The sequence below is a fragment of the Stegostoma tigrinum genome, chromosome 39, assembly GCF_030684315.1.
Source record: "Stegostoma tigrinum isolate sSteTig4 chromosome 39, sSteTig4.hap1, whole genome shotgun sequence".
In the NCBI taxonomy this organism is placed as follows: domain Eukaryota; kingdom Metazoa; phylum Chordata; class Chondrichthyes; order Orectolobiformes; family Stegostomatidae; genus Stegostoma; species Stegostoma tigrinum.
In genome coordinates this window covers 13,995,857-14,013,841 of record NC_081392.1, presented here as the reverse complement: position 1 = coordinate 14,013,841, position 17,985 = coordinate 13,995,857, and the positions used below count along the sequence as shown (strand labels likewise).

The 17,985-nt window shown below is 48.0% G+C and overlaps 1 protein-coding gene across 5 annotated transcripts in view; it reads right to left on the bottom strand.

The window, feature by feature from the left end:
- Positions 1-17,985, bottom strand: part of LOC125447639 (HHIP-like protein 1) — a 45,147-nt gene that overhangs the window by 22,129 nt on the left and 5,033 nt on the right. For all 5 annotated transcript variants that reach the window (XM_048522220.2, XM_048522222.2, XM_048522221.2 and 2 more), the window contains 2 exons: positions 9,445-10,091; positions 8,273-8,416 (listed from right to left, as the gene is read on the bottom strand). In XM_048522220.2, coding sequence (XP_048378177.1) covers positions 8,273-8,416; positions 9,445-10,091 — 791 coding nt within the window. The remainder of the gene's footprint in view (positions 1-8,272; positions 8,417-9,444; positions 10,092-17,985) is intronic.

Below are 17,985 nucleotides of genomic sequence, written 5' to 3'. Positions count from 1 at the left end.
TGGAGGGACTGCCTTATGAGGAGAGGTTGAATAGGTCGGGCCTATACTCATTAGAGTTGGGGAGAGTGAGAGGTGACCTTATTGAAACAGACAAGATTCTTAGGGGGCTTGTTGTGGGGAGATTGTTCTCCCTTGTGGGAGAGTCTAGAAACAGAGGGAATCATCTCAGAATAAAGGGTCGCACATTGAAGACAGAGATGGGGAGGAATTTCTTCTCTCAGAGGGGAGTGAATATGTGGAATTCTTTACCGCAGAGGGGCTGTCGAGGGTGGGTCGCTAAGTGTACTCAAGGCTGAGGGTTATGGGGCATAGGCAGGAAAGTGGAGTTGAGGATGATCAGATCAGCCACAATCTCATGAGATGGTGGAGTAGACCCAGCAGGCTGAATGGCCTCCTTCTGCTCCGACATCTTATGGTCTTATTGGAGTCAGTATTGAAATCCAGCTGGAGGCAGCCACACACATATTACGGTCACACAGGAGTGAAGCACTGGCTGAGGTCCCATCGATCAGATCTGAGGGCTCGTTTCTCCTGGCATCTTTGCCAATAGTCATCCCTCATGGTGAAAAGAAATGCAAGTTATTTGGCCATTATCATATGACTGCTTGTGGGATCTTGCTGTGCTGCCTTTTTTCTAGATTACAGAAGGTATTTAATTTGTGGTGATGCATTTTGGGATAGCATGGAAATCAGACTGGCAAATGGCTCACGAGGGAACTAGCAGGGTATGGTGTTCCCGTATTTCTTGTCCTAGATGGAAGAAGCCATGTGTTTGGAAGGTGCTGTAGAAGGGATAAATCATGAAGATCCCACATTACACTTCCCACTGATGTGTTTGCTTGGCATCTACGTTTAACTTCCGCAGTCCCGGGCCAGGGAATGTAAAATTATAATAACATTTCTTCATTGTCACTTCGCTCTGTATCTAACCCTGTGCTGTCCCTCTCCTGGGACTGTTTTTTTGGGGACAGTGTAGAGGGAGCTTTACTCTCTATCTAACCCTGTGCTGTCCCTCTCCTGGGACTGTTTGATGGGGGACAGTGTAGATGGAGCTTCACTCTCTATCTAACTCTGTGCTGTCCCTCTCCTGGGACTGTTTTTTGGGGACAGTGTAGAGGGAGCTTTACTCTCTATCTAACCCTGTGCTGTCCCTCTCCTGGGACTGTTTGATGGAGGACAGTGTAGAGGGAGCTTTACTCTCTATCTAACCCTGTGCTGTCCCTCTCCTGGGACTGTTTTTTGGGGACAGTGTAGAGGGAGCTTTATTCTATATCTAACCCTGTGCTGTCCCTCTCCTGGGACTGTTTTTTGGGGACAGTGTAGAGGAAGCTTTACTCTGTATCTAACCCTGTGCTGAACCAGTACTTGGGGGTTTTGATAGGGGACAGAGCTTTACTGTATATCTAACTCTGTAGTGTTTCTGTCCTGGGAGTGTTGGATGGAAGAAGATGGGCATTACTTTGGTCTGTGTTGTAAATAAAAAAAACCTGACGGAACTCACGAGAAAGATGCAGGAACGTGTGGAAGTTTTGGGAAAAAATGCCCTGGCGTATTTGAGACATGAATGTTTGGAGAATGTAAATAAAGGATAACACAAGCTCTTTCACAGTGGGCAATGTCAATGAATAGTGGGCACTTCTTAGTGTTGGCACCAGTTTCCAGAGGCAGTTGGCCTAGTTCTCTGGTACTGCAGTACAGGAAACTGAAAGAGCCTGGGGCTGTGAGGGACAGCTGGGACCCTGGTGCCTGACAGACAATACAGGTCATGCCAACTACAAATTGCTGTGCAGACAAAGAGAATTGGGCCTCGCCGTTTCTTGTGGCAGTTAGGCCCAAACTGAGTTAGAAGTGTGAGGGGAATTGAATGGAAAGGAGCTAGAGGTTCCGCCAATGGAGCATGCCAATGTCTCGCCGTCAAATGACGAAGAGAAATGCTAGGGTGGAGTGGGGTGGGCGCGGGGAAGGAGCGGTTGTGGTTCGAGGGGTGCTGTTGTTTGTGAAAACTAGCGAGGTCAGACGTGAGGACGAACGATTTTCCTGATGCCTGAGGCCTATTCCACACCAACTAGGCCCCGTTGCCATGGCAACAGATAGGGCCTGGGCTTGTGGGCTGCCATGTTTATCCTGGCCTACCTTCCACCTGCAACCCACGACAGCCTCCCCAGAGGTTTCAGACTATGAGTCAGCAAGGAAAGGAACAAATTATTTTTCTTTCTGCCATGCTGCTGTGTTTGCCAAGTACCTCAGGCATTGCATTTTCAACCTGCTGCCTGACACCTTCCATCAGCAGAGACAGAGTCTCTCTTCACCCTGAACCTCATCTCCCCCTCTTCTACCACTTTAACTCAAAGGCAACATTGTTCGGAAATCTTTTAAAGCCGGTTTTAGTGCCACCATGAGACATTCGGATAATCCATTCCTGATTGGGAATTGAACCTCAAAACAGGAAGAGGCCATTCAGCCCTGTACACTCACCTATGTCTGCTCACTTTGGTTCCTTAGGCTGAAAAATATCAACCACTGTTCAGAATCAATCCTAACCTGAACAGTTTTTTTAGGAGAGAGCTCCGCTGTTTGGAAGCAATCCTAACCTGAACAGTTTTTTGGGAGAGAGCTCCAGATTTCCAATAGTCTTTCAAATAAAGAATGTTTCCTGACCTCGCCCCTGCTTCTTACTCCCTCCCCACCCCATCCCCAGATATCCCCAAAACCCCTTCCAGGTGAAACAGTTTTGACACAAACCTACCTCATCAAATACTTTGAATCCCTCTTTAAAAGGTTTCCTCCCGCAGTCCAAAGGTGTGCAGGTTACGGTGGACTGGCCATGCTAAATTACCCATAGTTCCCAGGGATGTGCAGGTTAGGGTGGATTGGCCATGCTAAATTACCCATAGTGCCCAGGGATGTACAGGTTAGGGTGGATTGGTGGTGCTAAATTACCCATAGTGCCCAGGGATGTGCAGGTTAGGGTGGATTGGCCGTGCTAAATTACCCATAGTGCCCAGAGATGTACAGGTTAGGGTGGATTGGCCGTGCTAAGTTACCCATAGTGCCCAGGGATGTACAGGTTAGGGTGGATTGGCCGTGCTAAATTACCCATAGTGCCCAGGGATGTACAGGTTAGGGTGGATTGGCCGTGCTAAATTACCCATAGTGCCCAGGGGTGGGCAGGTTAGAGCGGATTGGCCGTACTAAATTACCCATAGTGCCCAGGTATGTGCAAGTTAGGGTGGATTGGCCGTGCTAAATTACCCATAGTGCCGAGGGATGTGCAGGTTAGGGTGGATTGGCCATGCTAAATTACCCATAGTGCCCAGGGATGTGCAGGTTAGGGTGGATTGGCCGTGCTAAATTACCCATAGTGCTCAGGGATGTGCGGGTTAGGGTGGATTGGCCGTGCTAAATTACCCATAGTGCCCAGAGATGTACAGGTTAGGGTGGATTGGCCGTGCTAAATTACCCATAGTGCCCAGGGATGTACAGGTTAGGGTGGATTGGCCATGCTAAATTACCATAGTGCCCAGGGATGTGCAGGTTAGGGGGGATGGGTCTGGGTGGGATGCTCTGAGGGGCTTTGAGGTGTGGACTTGTTGGGCCGAAGGGCCTGTTTCCACACTGTAGCGATTCTATGATCCATGAACACCCTTAATCTTCTGCACTCAGGATGTGGAGGTGCTGGTGTTGGACTGGAATGGACAAGGTCAGAAATCACACAAAACCAGGTTACAGTCCGACAGGTTTATTCAAAAACACAAGCTTTCAAAGCACTGCTCCTCCATCGCAAAGCTTGTGATTTCAAATAAACCCATTGGACTACAGCCTGGTTTTGTGTGACTTCTGACCTTCTGTATTCGAGACATCAGTTTATGCAACTTCACGTTATAATTTAACTCTCTTAGTGCTCATATGTCCTACACTTGCAGTACCCAGGGCTGGGCGTTGTTTCTTCAGAGATTTCAGAAGATGAAGTGAACATGACATCTGCCACCAGGACTCTCCATTCTCACCCATCCCCTCTGGGGCTTTCTCAGTCTGCATGAACTAAGGTGGATTACTTTAATATATACCACTGCCTCATCCACTTCTCTATTGTCTCTCCTGATGCTATATGGCAACCTTTGCTGGCTTCTAACTTTGTCTTGCTGGCCATTCCCCACTGAAGAGCTCATGCAGTGACTGGCAATTCAACTCTGGGGGGCATCACAATTGTATATTTCGTTTAAAGGTCTTGTGCACTTCTCCCCTCTTTCTCCCTCCCTCCCCATTCCTATCTCCCTCACTCCTTCTCGGGCTCTCCACTACGTCATTTCCTTCCTCGTTTCTCTGGCCCCAATCTGTACAGCATCAAACATCTCTCAGGCAGACGTCTTGACACCGAACCATGTGCAGAGATATTAGATGACCCCAAAGTGATACTCCTTTAAGGAGCGTGAAGCCGACACATGAGGTCAGGAAGCTCAGAGATGTTTGAGGCATAGGGCAAGAGAAGGTTACAGGAGTTTGAGGTAACAACTACGTGCAGAAATTTTCAGGGTGGCTAAAAGTGAATTCCAGTCCTTGATCTAGCAATTCCTACATGTGATGCCTCACTTGGCCAACAAGCTGATGATGTATCGTGCTTAAGATGATAGATTTGTTCAGCACGGCGTCGCTCTCGACTTTACATATTGATTCTACTCTTCTCATTCATGGGAAAAAGGCACAGTTGGCCAGGCAGCATTTATTGCCCATCCCTAATTGCCCAGAGGGTAATTAAGAGTCAACCACATTGCTGTGGGTCTGGAGTCACATGTAGGCCCAGACTAGGTAAGGATGGCAGTTTCCTTCCCTAAAGGACAACAGTGAATCAGGTGGGTTTCTCTGACAATCGACAATGGATTCACGGTCATCATTAGATTCTTAATTCCAGATATTTATCAAATTCAAATTCCACCATCTGCAGGATTCAAACCAGGGTCCCCTAAGCCAAAAGGAGGAATTTCAAATCAACCTGTTATCACACACCTCTGAGAACAGGTGAGACTTGAACCTGGGTCTCCTGGCACAGAGGTCAGGACACTATCATAAGAGTCCCTCCTAATGTGTGTGTTCTCATTAGCCTATTCTGGGGTGTCATGAGACATCTCTGGAACAGTTAGGGACTTAGACCCAGGCCTCCTAGTCCAGAGGTACGGGCACTGCTGTCACACTGTGAGAGCCTCTCTTTATTTGCTTAAAAGCCAAATTTATACGAAACAGAAAGTGAACAGCCTCTCAAATGGGTACGATAACAAAATGTAAAGTTCAACTGTAAGTTTGAAGTTTAAATGCAAGTGTCATCATAGAAGCAGAACATAAAGCACCCTGCCCTCTCCCTCAGTGCCCACCAGTCAAAGCGTGTCTTCACTCCCTCTTCAGGGACACCAGGGCATCGATGTAACCACAGGAGAGAAGCAGCAGGATGGGCACTGTGCTACCCCACCCCCCCCACACACACACACCACCCCCCCAGAGTATCATTGCCCATAAGTAAGTCCCATTTCAGATCCAACAGTAACCCCATCACAAAATCCTCTGATCTACCTGATCTCTTCTCGCTTAGGGGTGGCATGATGACTCAGTGGTTAACACTGCTGCCTCACGGCGCCAGGGACCCGGGTTCGATTCCACCCTCAGGCGACTGTCAGTGTGGAGTCTCCCCGTGTCTGCATGGGTTTCCTCCCACAGCCCAAAGATGTGCTGGTTAGGGTTGGATGGTCCGTGGGAAATTGCCCCATAGCATTCAGGGTTTGTGCAGGTTGGGTGGGTTAGCCACAGGAAATGCAGAGTTATAGAAATGGGTGTGGGTCCGGGTGCCATGCTCTTCGGAGAGGTCGGCGCGGACTCAATGGGCTGAATGGCCTGCCTCAACACTGTACGGATTCTATGATTCACTGGGTGACCTTAGTAATATTGGGATTAAAATAGCAATGAGATAGGGGACCCGAGCGTGGATTTAAGATATTGCCTGAGGGGTATATTTTCATCACAATGCTGGGCAGATCCCACAAAGTCAACGCTCTCCCCCTCTAATCTAATCTAATTCCTAATAAAATCCGAAAGAACCATGGATGCAGTTAAACGGAAATTGCTGCAAAAGCTCAGCAGGTCCGTGCGGAGAAATCAGAGTTTCGGGTCTGGTGACCCTTCCTCAGAATTTAATCTGATTCTAACCCTATCGCTACCTCTCCCACACAGCACACTATCCAGTTCCCCATGACCAGTAACAACAGCCGAATTACATTAAAGCAGGCTCCACTGTAAGCTTTAATAGCTTCCCATCTGCCAGGGCAGGAATGTGTCATAGCCTGACCCAAACACCATCTTTGGCAGAAACGTAATAAAATGATTAAGGCCCAAAAATAAGTTTATCGTTTGATTTTCTGTATTTAGGGGTGATTAAATGCAGAGGCAGAGAGGAAGTCAGGGTCCAATTCTGGGTAAGCAAAGGCTGATCATAGAGATACAATGTTCCGCATGATTACCCAGGAGTCAATATATAAAAACACCTTAAAAAGATGGGGCTTTGAGGATGATAACAGAAAGCATTTCCTTGTTCCCAGAGAATTGGGATGTGGGACACTCTCCTCCTGAAAAATAATGCGGCTTCACTGGAATTCAATGCTGTGAATGATAGATTTCTGACAGGGGCAAGGATACTGACTGTTCATGGTTTTACAGTCAGCGTGGTCTGTTTTGGATGGTGGAATAGTTTGATGGACTGAATGGCCTCTTCCTCTGTTCTTGACTGCAGTCCTTCGACAGAATGTTACCTTGTGGGTCACATAGTGCAGCTTCAGTAGAGCTCATAAATCTGGGGATAACTAACATCAAACATAACAATTTTCCAAGAATTAATTAATGTGACGAGGAGAAAGGTGAACCTTTCAGCAGTCTGCAGTAAGTAATAGTGTGCCAGGTTTCAGCAGTTAAACAGCCGAGCGTGTATATATATTATATATATACATACACTCACACACACATACACACTCACACACACGCACAAACACACACACGCACACTCATATACACATACACACACACAAACACACATACACAAACACATACACGCATGCACACTCTCACACACACACTCATACACATATATACACACACTCACATATACACACACACTCATATACACATACATACACACACGCATATACACACACACTCACACACACACACTCATATACACATACATACACACACTTACAGACAGACACACAGGCACACACTCAAACACTCACACAAGTACTCACATACACACACTCATTCACACACGCCCACACGCACATACACACACTCATATATACATGCACACACATTCACACACGCACACACACACACTCAGACTCAGACACACACCCTCACTGATACACTCTCTCACACACATGCTGTCTCTCACATTTAGATTAGATTAGATTCCCTACAGTGTGGAAACAGGCCCTTCAGCCCAACAAGTCCACACCGCCCCTTGGAGCATCCCACCCAGATCCATCCCCCTATAACCCACACACCCCTGAACACTGCGGGCAATTTAGCATGGCCAATCCACCTAGCCTGCACATCTTTGGGCTGTGTTTACACACACTTGCATATATATGTACACCACCTCACTCACAACACACTCTTACACACACTTGCACAGGTATACATGCAAATACACAGGCACTCATATGCTCACACACTTACATATGTGGGCACACATGCACTCTCGTGCTCACACTCAAATATACATGACCCGCCCACAGTCACAGTCTCATACACACTCACATGGTCAGGTACACGTCCTCACATATTTGCTCACACTCATACATACACAGGCACACACCCACTCCATATGCTCACTCAATCTCTCATGCATAAGAGAATCACATACTCCCTCTATACCGGACATGTACACATACATTACACCTCTGCAAATAAATAAATACTTACAAACGCAGACTCACACTCATGAACTCTCTCTCATACACACACACAGTCACATATACATGCACACTTACACAGCCAGGCACTTTCTCATACACATGCTCAAATACATGCCTGAACTCATGCCATCCCACACATGCACTTACACTCACATTTACATGTATATACATACACAGATCCATTCACTTTCACACACACACTCATGCACGTATCCTCTCTGCATCTCAGACACATAGACAAACAGTCTCTCGCAAAAGAAATCCAACACACACAATTTCTCTCAAACACACTGTCTCACTCAGAGAGAGTATTAACCTACTTATTCTGTGCGTTTCCAAACTTCCCAAATGGATCTCCAGCTCCCCCACCGTCACCAGTGAAAATATAAAGATATCCATCATTTCCAAACAGTATCTGTCCTCCGTTATGATTTGAAGCGGGTTCCACCACCTCCAGGATCACCCTATCGAGGGAAAGATTCCATTAAAATCTGCTGGGTTCAGACAAGAGATTAACATTGAACGCAGGAAACACGCTGGAGCAACTGCCATCCCACAATGGAATACATTCTGACACGCAAGGACGCAGGATGGAGAAAACTGAGTCAATGTCAGGGCTGGGGTGTGGAGGGTTGGGGGACAAATATTAGCCCCTTTCTGTTCACTACCAGGAAAGGCAGTAGGTGTGACTCATAACCGAGAGGACCCAAACCCAGTGAGAGTCAGTGTGTGTGTGAGACCCAAACCCAGTGAGAGTCAGTGTGTGTGTGGGACCCAAACCCAGTGAGAGTCAGTGTGTGTGTGGGACCCAAACCCAGTGAGAGTCAGTGTGTGTGTGGGACCCAAACCCAGTGAGAGTCAGTGTGTGTGTGGGACCCAAACCCAGTGAGAGTCAGTGTGTGTGTGAGACCCCGTACCCCAGTGAGAGTCAGTGTGTGTGTGAGACCCAAACCCAGTGAGAGTCAGTGTGTGTGTGAGACCCAAACCCAGTGAGAGTCAGTGTGTGTGTGGGACCCCGTACCCCAGTGAGAGTCAGTGTGTGTGTGGGACCGTACCCCAGTGAGAGTCAGTGTGTGTGTGGGACCCCGTACCCCAGTGAGAGTCAGTGTGTGTGTGGGACCCCGTACCCCAGTGAGAGTCAGTGTGTGTGGGACCCCGTACCCCAGTGAGAGTCAGTGTATGTGTGGGACCCCGTACCCCAGTGAGGGTCAGTGTGTGTGGGACCCCGTACCCCAGTGAGAGTCAGTGTGTGTGGGACCTCATACCCCAGTGAGAGTCAGTGTGTGTGTGGGTCCCCGTACCCCAGTGAGAGTCAGTGTGAGTGTGGGACTGTACCCCAGTGAGAGTCAGTGTGTTTCCGGGCCTGCATTAGGACGATAATGGGACAGTTCGGTGGTGGGAATTGTTTCTCTGGGCAGGAGGCTGTGTGTCCGTTACCCTCTGGTCTTGCAATCGTGTGTGCGGACCCTCTCCTAAGCGCTTGCTCTCTGACCTTTCTGAGGCGTGATCCAGGGCGTTCATGTTGCTGGGCAGCAGTTTGAACTCGCTGATGCGGACTCTCTCGGCCTTTCTCGAGAAGATGGAGTAGTAGACGTAGACCTTGCCGTTCCACTTGAACCTGGGGTGAAAAGCCAGGCCCAGGAATCCTCTCTCATCCCCTAGCCAGGGCGAGGTCAGGACTGCCTCGGTCAGGTTGAGGAAGGGCCGGTTGACCTTCGACCCGTTGGCCAGATAGACCCAGACCACGCCCACTTGCTCGGCCACAAAGAAGCGGTGGGTTCCGTCGCTGGCATGGAGCATGGCCACTGGGTTCCGGAGTCGGTTAGCCACCTCCTTCAGGCACAGTTGGAGGCATCCCTCAGCATCGGCCTGCACTCTCCCCAGATTGGTCTGGAGCCTCTCGCTGGACAGGACGTTGGGGTAGCAGTAGTCAGGGTCCTGGAGCTCCAGGTAACCACAGAACTTGCCCCGGTCTGACTCCAGCTCCATCGTCTGCACGTCCCCAGTGAGAAGGCTGAGGGTAGATCGGCAGCGTTTCCAGAATTCGTTGCAGTAATCTCCGCAGAGCCCCGGCAAAACCCGCACAGGGGTGTTAGCATCCTCCGCGTCATACAGGTGCGCCGCGTAAGGGGAACATTTCTGAGTGAGAAACGAAGAGGAAGTTGTGTTTTTGTGTGTCTGTGTCTGTGTGCGTGTGTGTTTGTATGTGTGTGTGAGTGTGTTGTGTGTGTGTGTGTGTGTGTGTGTGTGTGTGTGTGTCTGTGTGTGCGTGCCTGTGTGTGTACGTGTATGTTTCCGGGTTTGTGTGTGCGTCTGTGTGTGTGTGTGTGTGTGTCTGTGTGTGTGTGTGTGTGTGTGTGTGTGTGTGTGTGTGTGTGTGTGTGTGTGTGTGTGTGTGAGAGAGAGAGTGTTTGTATGTGTGTGTGTGTGTGTGTGTGTGTGTGTGTCTGTGTGTGTGTGTGTGTGTGAGAGAGAGAGTGTTTGTATGTGTGTGTGTGTGTGTGTGTGTGTGTGTCTGTGTGTCTGTGTGTGTGTGTGGTGACCTGCACCACCTCAGGGGACATTTGAGCCTCAGACATGTGAGCAGAAGGAGGCCGTTCTGCCCATCAAGTCCAATGCCCTAAGACAACAAGATCGGATATGAACATGGTCAACTCCACATTCCTGCCTTTTCCCCCAATGATCCTCGATCCTCAGTTACTAGTGGTGTGCCACAAGGGTCGGTGTTGGGTCCTCTGCTGTTTGTCATTTTTATAAATGACCTGGATGAGGGCGTAGAAGGTTGGGTTAGTAAATTTGCAGACGACACTAAGGTCGGTGGAGTTGTGGATAGTGACGAAGGATGCTGTAGGTTGCAGAGAGACATAGATAAGCTGCAGAGCTGGGCTGAGAGGTGGCAAATGGAGTTTAATGCAGACAAGTGTGAGGTGATGCACTTTGGTAGGAGTAACCAGAAGGCAAAGTACAGGGCTAATGGTAAGATTCTTAGCAGTGTAGATGAGCAGAGAGATCTCTGTGTCCATGTACACAGGTCCTTGAAAGTTGCAACCCAGGTTGACAGGGCTGTTAAGAAAGCATACAGTGTTTTAGCTTTTGTTAATAGAGGGATCGAGTTCCGGAACCAAGGGATTATGCTGCAGCTGTACAAAACTCTGGTGAGGCCGCACTTGGAGTATTGCGTACAGTTCTGGTCACCGCATTATAAGAAGGATGTGGAAGCTTTGGAAAGGGTGCAGAGGAGATTTACTAGGATGTTGCCTGGTATGGAGGGAAGGTCTTGCGAGGAAAGGCTGAGGGACTTGAGGCTGTTATCATTAGAGAGAAGAAGGTTGAGAGGTGACTTAATTGAAACATATAAAATAATCAGAGGGTTAGATAGGGTGGATAGGGAGAGCCTTTTTCCTAGGATGGTGACAGCGAGCACGAGGGGGCATAGCTTTAAATTGAGGGGTGAAAGATATAGGACAGATGTCAGAGGTAGTTTTTTTACTCAGAGAGTAGTAAGGGAATGGAACGCTTTGCCTGCAACGGTAGTAGATTCGCCAACTTTAGGTACACTTAAGTCGTCATTGGACAAGCATATGGACATACATGGAATAGTGTAGGTTAGATGGGCTTGAGATCGGTATGAGAGGTTGGCACAACATCGAGGGCTGAAGGGCGTGTACTGTGCTGTAATGTTCTATGTTCTATATTCTATCTTCTTCTTGATTAAAGATAACTCTTATCTCAGCCTTGAGTACACTTAGTGACCCAGCCTCAATAGCCCCTCCGCGGCAAAGGACCTGAAACAGATTCACTCTCCTCTGGGAGAAGGATTCCCCCCTATCTGTGTTGTCAATGGGCAACCCCTTGTTCTGAGATGGTGCTCCTCTGGTCCTAGACTCTTCCACAAGGGGGAAGCAATCTCTCCACATCTACCCTGCCAAGCCCTCTAAGGGTTTGTCTGTTTCAAGAAGGTTACCTCTCACTCTTCTGAACTGTAATGAATACAGGCCCAAACTACTCAATCTTTCCTCATAAGAGAGCCCCTACATACCTGGTATCAGCTGAGTGAACCTTGTCTGAACTCCCTCCAATGCAGTGATATATTTCCTTTGATAAGGGTGGTCATAAACTATTCACAGTGGTCCAGTTGTGGGCTGACTATTCGCATGGTAATGTAGAAGACATAACAGGTAATCTGCACGCAGCAAACTCACGCACACAAACACACTCACACACACACACACACACACACACACACACACACACACAGACACTCACACACACACACACAAACACACACACTCTCTCACACACACAGACACACACACACACACACACATTCATGTGCACACACACACACACTAACACAGACACTCACACACACACAGACACACACACACACACACTCATGTGCGCGCGCACACACACACACACACACACTTACACAAAAACTCACAAACAGACACAGGTACATTAACATCTGCATACACGAACAGGCACATTCACAAGCACACAGCAACATGGTATTGACCACTAGACCATAAGACATAGGAGCAGAAATTAGGCCATTTGGCCCATTGAGTCTGATTATTCATTCAATCATGGCGGGTAAGTTCCTCAACCCCATTTTCCCACCTTCTTCCTTTAACCCTTGCTCCCCTTGATAATCAAGAACCTGTCTATCTCAGTCTTAAATGTACTCAATGGCCCGGCCTCCACAGCCTTCTGTGGCAGTGAATTCCATAGATTCACCACTCTCTGGCTAAAGAAGTTTCTCCTCATCTCTGTTCTATTGGCCTGACCATCTGTGCTCTTCCTCTCTATGCTGTCTCCCAGAACACAGCCCGGATCGCAACTTAACACGTACTCGAAATAGACAGCATCTACTGACAGTGTGGCCCTCCTTCAGTACAGCACATAGAGGGTCAACATTAGATATTGTCCACAAGTGTCAGGAGTTGGACTCGAACACACGACATGTTCATTCAGATGTGAGAAATGATAGCCATCAGACCGCAGCTCAGTGACATGGGAATAGGACAGCACTTACGCTCAGTAACACACTGGGAATCACAGAACAGAATCCCTATTGCATGGGGGCAGGCCCTTTGGCCCATCAGGTCCACACTCACCTTCCAAACCATCCCTATAACCCTGCATTGCCCATGCACTAGCCCACCCCAGCCTGCACATCCCTGAACGCTATGGGTAATTTAGCATGGCCAATCCACGCTAACCTACACACCTTTGGACTGTGGGAGGAAACCCACACAGACACGGGGAGAATGCACAAACTTCACACAGACAGTCGCCCGATGGTGGGATCGAACCCATGTCCCTGGGGCTGTGAGGCAGCAGTGCTAACCAGTGAGCCACTGTGAGAGCCCAATCAAAGAGGCCAGCACTGTCAGGGGCAGAAGTTAGGCTGCAGTTTACTGACAATGACCCTGAATGGATGAGAATCCTCCTACAAATAGCCTGAGTGACTCCTGGCTTTAGTGAATGCCTCTGTCAGGTTATTCCCAGTGGAATCCTGATCTCCGGCTTTCTCACCATGAGGAATTTGAGCTCCACGTTCATGTATCCCGTGGACAAATTGCCTGTTGTTGGTTAGTGTCCCAGACTCACTGGGCAGTGGGGAGGTGACAATATGCTGTCTCCCAGCAGAAATTACTTTGTCTGAGGCTGGCGGTTCATCAGGGATTTGTGTAAATCTATTCAGATAGTGAGCTACCTTTTAGAATAAACAGTCGCACACCCCCATACAGTTACAGAAAGTAATGCTTACCCTGCTGAATAAACACTGTACCCTGTACAGTTACACAGTGAGTGACCCTTACCCTGCTGAATAAACACTGTACCCTGTACAGTTACACAGTGAGTGACCCTTACCCTGCTGAATAAACACTGTACCCTGCACTGTTACACAGTGTGTGACCCTCACCCTGCTGAATAAACACTGTACCCTGCACTGTTACACAGTGAGTGACCCTTACCCTGCTGAATAAACACTGACCCTGTACAGTTACACAGTCAGTGACCCTCACTCCGTTGAATAAACATTGACTCTGTACAGTTACACAGTGAGTGACCCTTACACTGCTGAATAAACACTGACCCTGTACAGTTACACAGTGAGTGACCCTTACCCTGTTGAATAAACGCTGACCCTGTACGGTCAAACAGTGAGTGACCCTTACGCTGCTGAATAAACTCTGACCTTGTACAGTTACACAGTGAATGACCCTTACCCTGCTGAATAAACACTGACCCTGTACAGTTACACAGTGAGTGACCCTTACCCTGCTGAATAAACTCTGACCTTGTACAGTTACACAGTGAATGACCCTCACCCTGCTGAATAAACACTGACCCTGTACAGTTACACAGTGAATGACCCTTACCCTGCTGAATAAACTCTGACCCTGTACAGTTACACAGTGAGTGAACATTACCCTGCTGAATAAACACTGACCCTGTACAGTTACACAGTGAGTGACCCTTACCCTGCTGAATAAACACTGACCCTGTACAGTTACACAGTGAGTGACCCTCACCCTGCTGAATAAACTCTGACCCTGTACAGTTACACAGCGAGTTACCCTTACCCTGCTGAATAAACACTGACTCTGTACCGTTACACAGTGAGTGACCCTTACCCTGCTGAATAAACACTGACCCTGTACAGATACACAGTGAGTGACCCTTACCCTGCTGAATAAACACTGACCCTGTACAGTTACACAGTGAGTGACCCTTACCCTGCTGAATAAACACTGACCCTGTACAGTTACACAGTGAGTGACCCTTACCCTGCTGAATAAACACTGTACCCTGTACAGTTACATAGTGAGTGACCCTCACCCTGCTGAATAAACACTGACCCTGTACAGTTACACAGTGAGTGACCCTCACCCTGTTGAATAAACACTGACCCTGTACAGTTACACAGTGAATGATCCTTACCCTGCTGAATAAACACTGACCCTGTACAGTTACACAGTGAGTGACCCTCAACCTGCTGAATAAACACTGACCCTGTACAGTTACACAGTGAGTGACCCTCACCCTGTTGAATAAACACTGTACCCTGTACAGTTACACAGTGAGTGACCCTCACCCTGTTGAATAAACACTGACCCTGTACAGTTACATAGTGAGTGACCCTCACCCTGTTGAATAAACGCTGACCCTGTACGGTTACACAGTGAGTGACCCTCACCCTGTTGAATAAACACTGACTCTGTACAGTTACACAGTGAGTGACCCTTACCCTGTAGAATAAACGCTGACCCTGTACGGTTACACAGTGAGTGACCCTTACCCTGCTGAATAAACACTGACCCTGTACAGTTACACAGTGAGTGACCCTCACCCTGTTGAATAAACGCTGACCCTGTACGGTTACACAGTGAGTGACCCTCACCCTGTTGAATAAACACTGACCCTGTACAGTTACAGAGAGTGATCCTTACCCTGTTGAATAAACACTGACCCAGTACAGTTACACAGTGAGTGACCCTCACCCTGCTGAATAAACTCTGACCCTGCACAGTTACAAAGTGAATGACCCTTACCCTGCTGAATAAACATTGACCCTGTACAGTTACAGTGAGTGATCCTTATCCTGTTGAATAAAGACTAACCCTGTACAGTTGCACAGTGAGTGACCCTTACCCTGCTGAATAAACTCTGACCCTGTACAGTTACACAGTGAATGACCCTTACCCTGCTGAATAAACACTGACCCTGTACAGTTACATGGCGTGTGACCCTTACCCTGCTGAATAAACACTGACCCTGTACAGTTACACAGTCAGTGACCCTCACTCCGTTGAATAAACATTGACTCTGTACAGTTACACAGTGAGTGACCCTTACACTGCTGAATAAACACTGACCCTGTACAGTTACACAGTGAGTGACCCTTACCCTGTTGAATAAACGCTGACCCTGTACGGTCAAACAGTGAGTGACCCTTACGCTGCTGAATAAACTCTGACCTTGTACAGTTACACAGTGAATGACCCTTACCCTGCTGAATAAACACTGACCCTGTACAGTTACACAGTGAGTGACCCTTACCCTGCTGAATAAACTCTGACCTTGTACAGTTACACAGTGAATGACCCTCACCCTGCTGAATAAACACTGACCCTGTACAGTTACACAGTGAATGACCCTTACCCTGCTGAATAAACTCTGACCCTGTACAGTTACACAGTGAGTGAACATTACCCTGCTGAATAAACACTGACCCTGTACAGTTACACAGTGAATGACCCTTACCCTGCTGAATAAACACTGACTCTGTACAGTTACAGAGTGAGTGACCCTTACCCTGCTGAATAAACACTGACCCTGTACAGTTACACAGTGAATGACCCTTACCCTGCTGAATATACACTGACCCTGTACAGTTACACAGTGAGTGATCCTTACCCTGCTGAATAAACACTGACCCTGTACAGTTACACAGTGAGTGACCCTCACCCTGCTGAATAAACACTGACCCTGTACAGTTACGCCGTGAGTGACCCTTACCCTGTTGAATAAACACTGACCCTGTACGGTTACACAGTGAGTGACCCTTACCCTGCTGAATAAACACTGACCCTGTACAGTTACAGAGAGTGATCCTTACCCTGTTGAATAAACACTGACCCAGTACAGTTACACAGTGAGTGACCCTCACCCTGCTGAATAAACTCTGACCCTGCACAGTTACAAAGTGAATGACCCTCACCCTGCTGAATAAACATTGACCCTCTACAGTTACACAGTGAGTGATCCTTATCCTGTTGAATAAAGACTAACCCTGTACAGTTGCACAGTGAGTGACCCTTACCCTGCTGAATAAACACTGACTCTGTACAGTTACACAGTGAGTGACCCTTACCCTGCTGAATAAACACTGACCCTGCACAGTTACACAGTGAGTGACCCTTACCCTGCTGAATAAACACTGACTCTGTACAGTTACACAGTGAGTGACCCTTACCCTGCTGAATAAACACTGACCCTGCACAGTTACACAGTGAGTGACTCTTACCCTGCTGAATAAACTCTGACCCTGTACAGTTACACAGTGAGTGACCCTCACCCTGAATAAACACTGACCCTGTACAGTTACACAGTGAGTGACCCTCACCCTGTTGAATAAACACTGACCCTGTACAGTTACACAGTGAGTGACCCTCACCCTGCTGAATAAACACTGTACCCTGTACAGTTACACAGCGAGGGACCCTCACCCTGCAGAATAAACTCTGACCCTGTACAGTTACACAGTGAGTGACCCTCACCCTGCTGAATAAACACTGACTCTGTCGAGTTACACAGTGAGTGACCCTTACCCTGCTGAATAAACACTGACCCTGCACAGTTACACAGTGAGTGACCCTTACCCTGCTGAATAAACACTGACCCTGAACAGTTACACAATGAGTGACCCTCACCCTGCTGAATAAACACTGACCCTGTACAGTTACACAGTGAGTGACCCTTACCCTGAATAAACTCTGACCCTGTACAGTTACACAGTGAGTGACCCTCACCCTGCTGAATAAACACTGTCCCTGTACAGTTACACAGTGAGTGACCCTCACCCTGCTGAATAAACACTGTCCCTGTACAGTTACACAGTGAGTGACCCTTACCCTGCTGAATATACACTGACCCTGTACAGTTACACAGCGAGTGACCCTCACCCTGCTGAATAAACACTGACCCTGTACAGTTACGCCGTGAGTGACCCTTACCCTGCTGAATAAACACTGTACCCTGTACAGTTACACAGTGAGTGACACTCACCCTGCTGAATAAACACTGACCCTGTACAGTTACACAGTGAGTGACCCTTACCCTGCTGAATAAACACTGACCCTGTACAGTTACACAGTGAGTGACCCTTACCCTGCTGAATAAACACTGACCCTGTACAGTTACACAGTGAGTGACACTCACCCTGCTGAATAAACACTGACCCTGTACAGTTACACAGTGAGTGACTCTTACCCTGCTGAATAAACACTGACCCTGTACA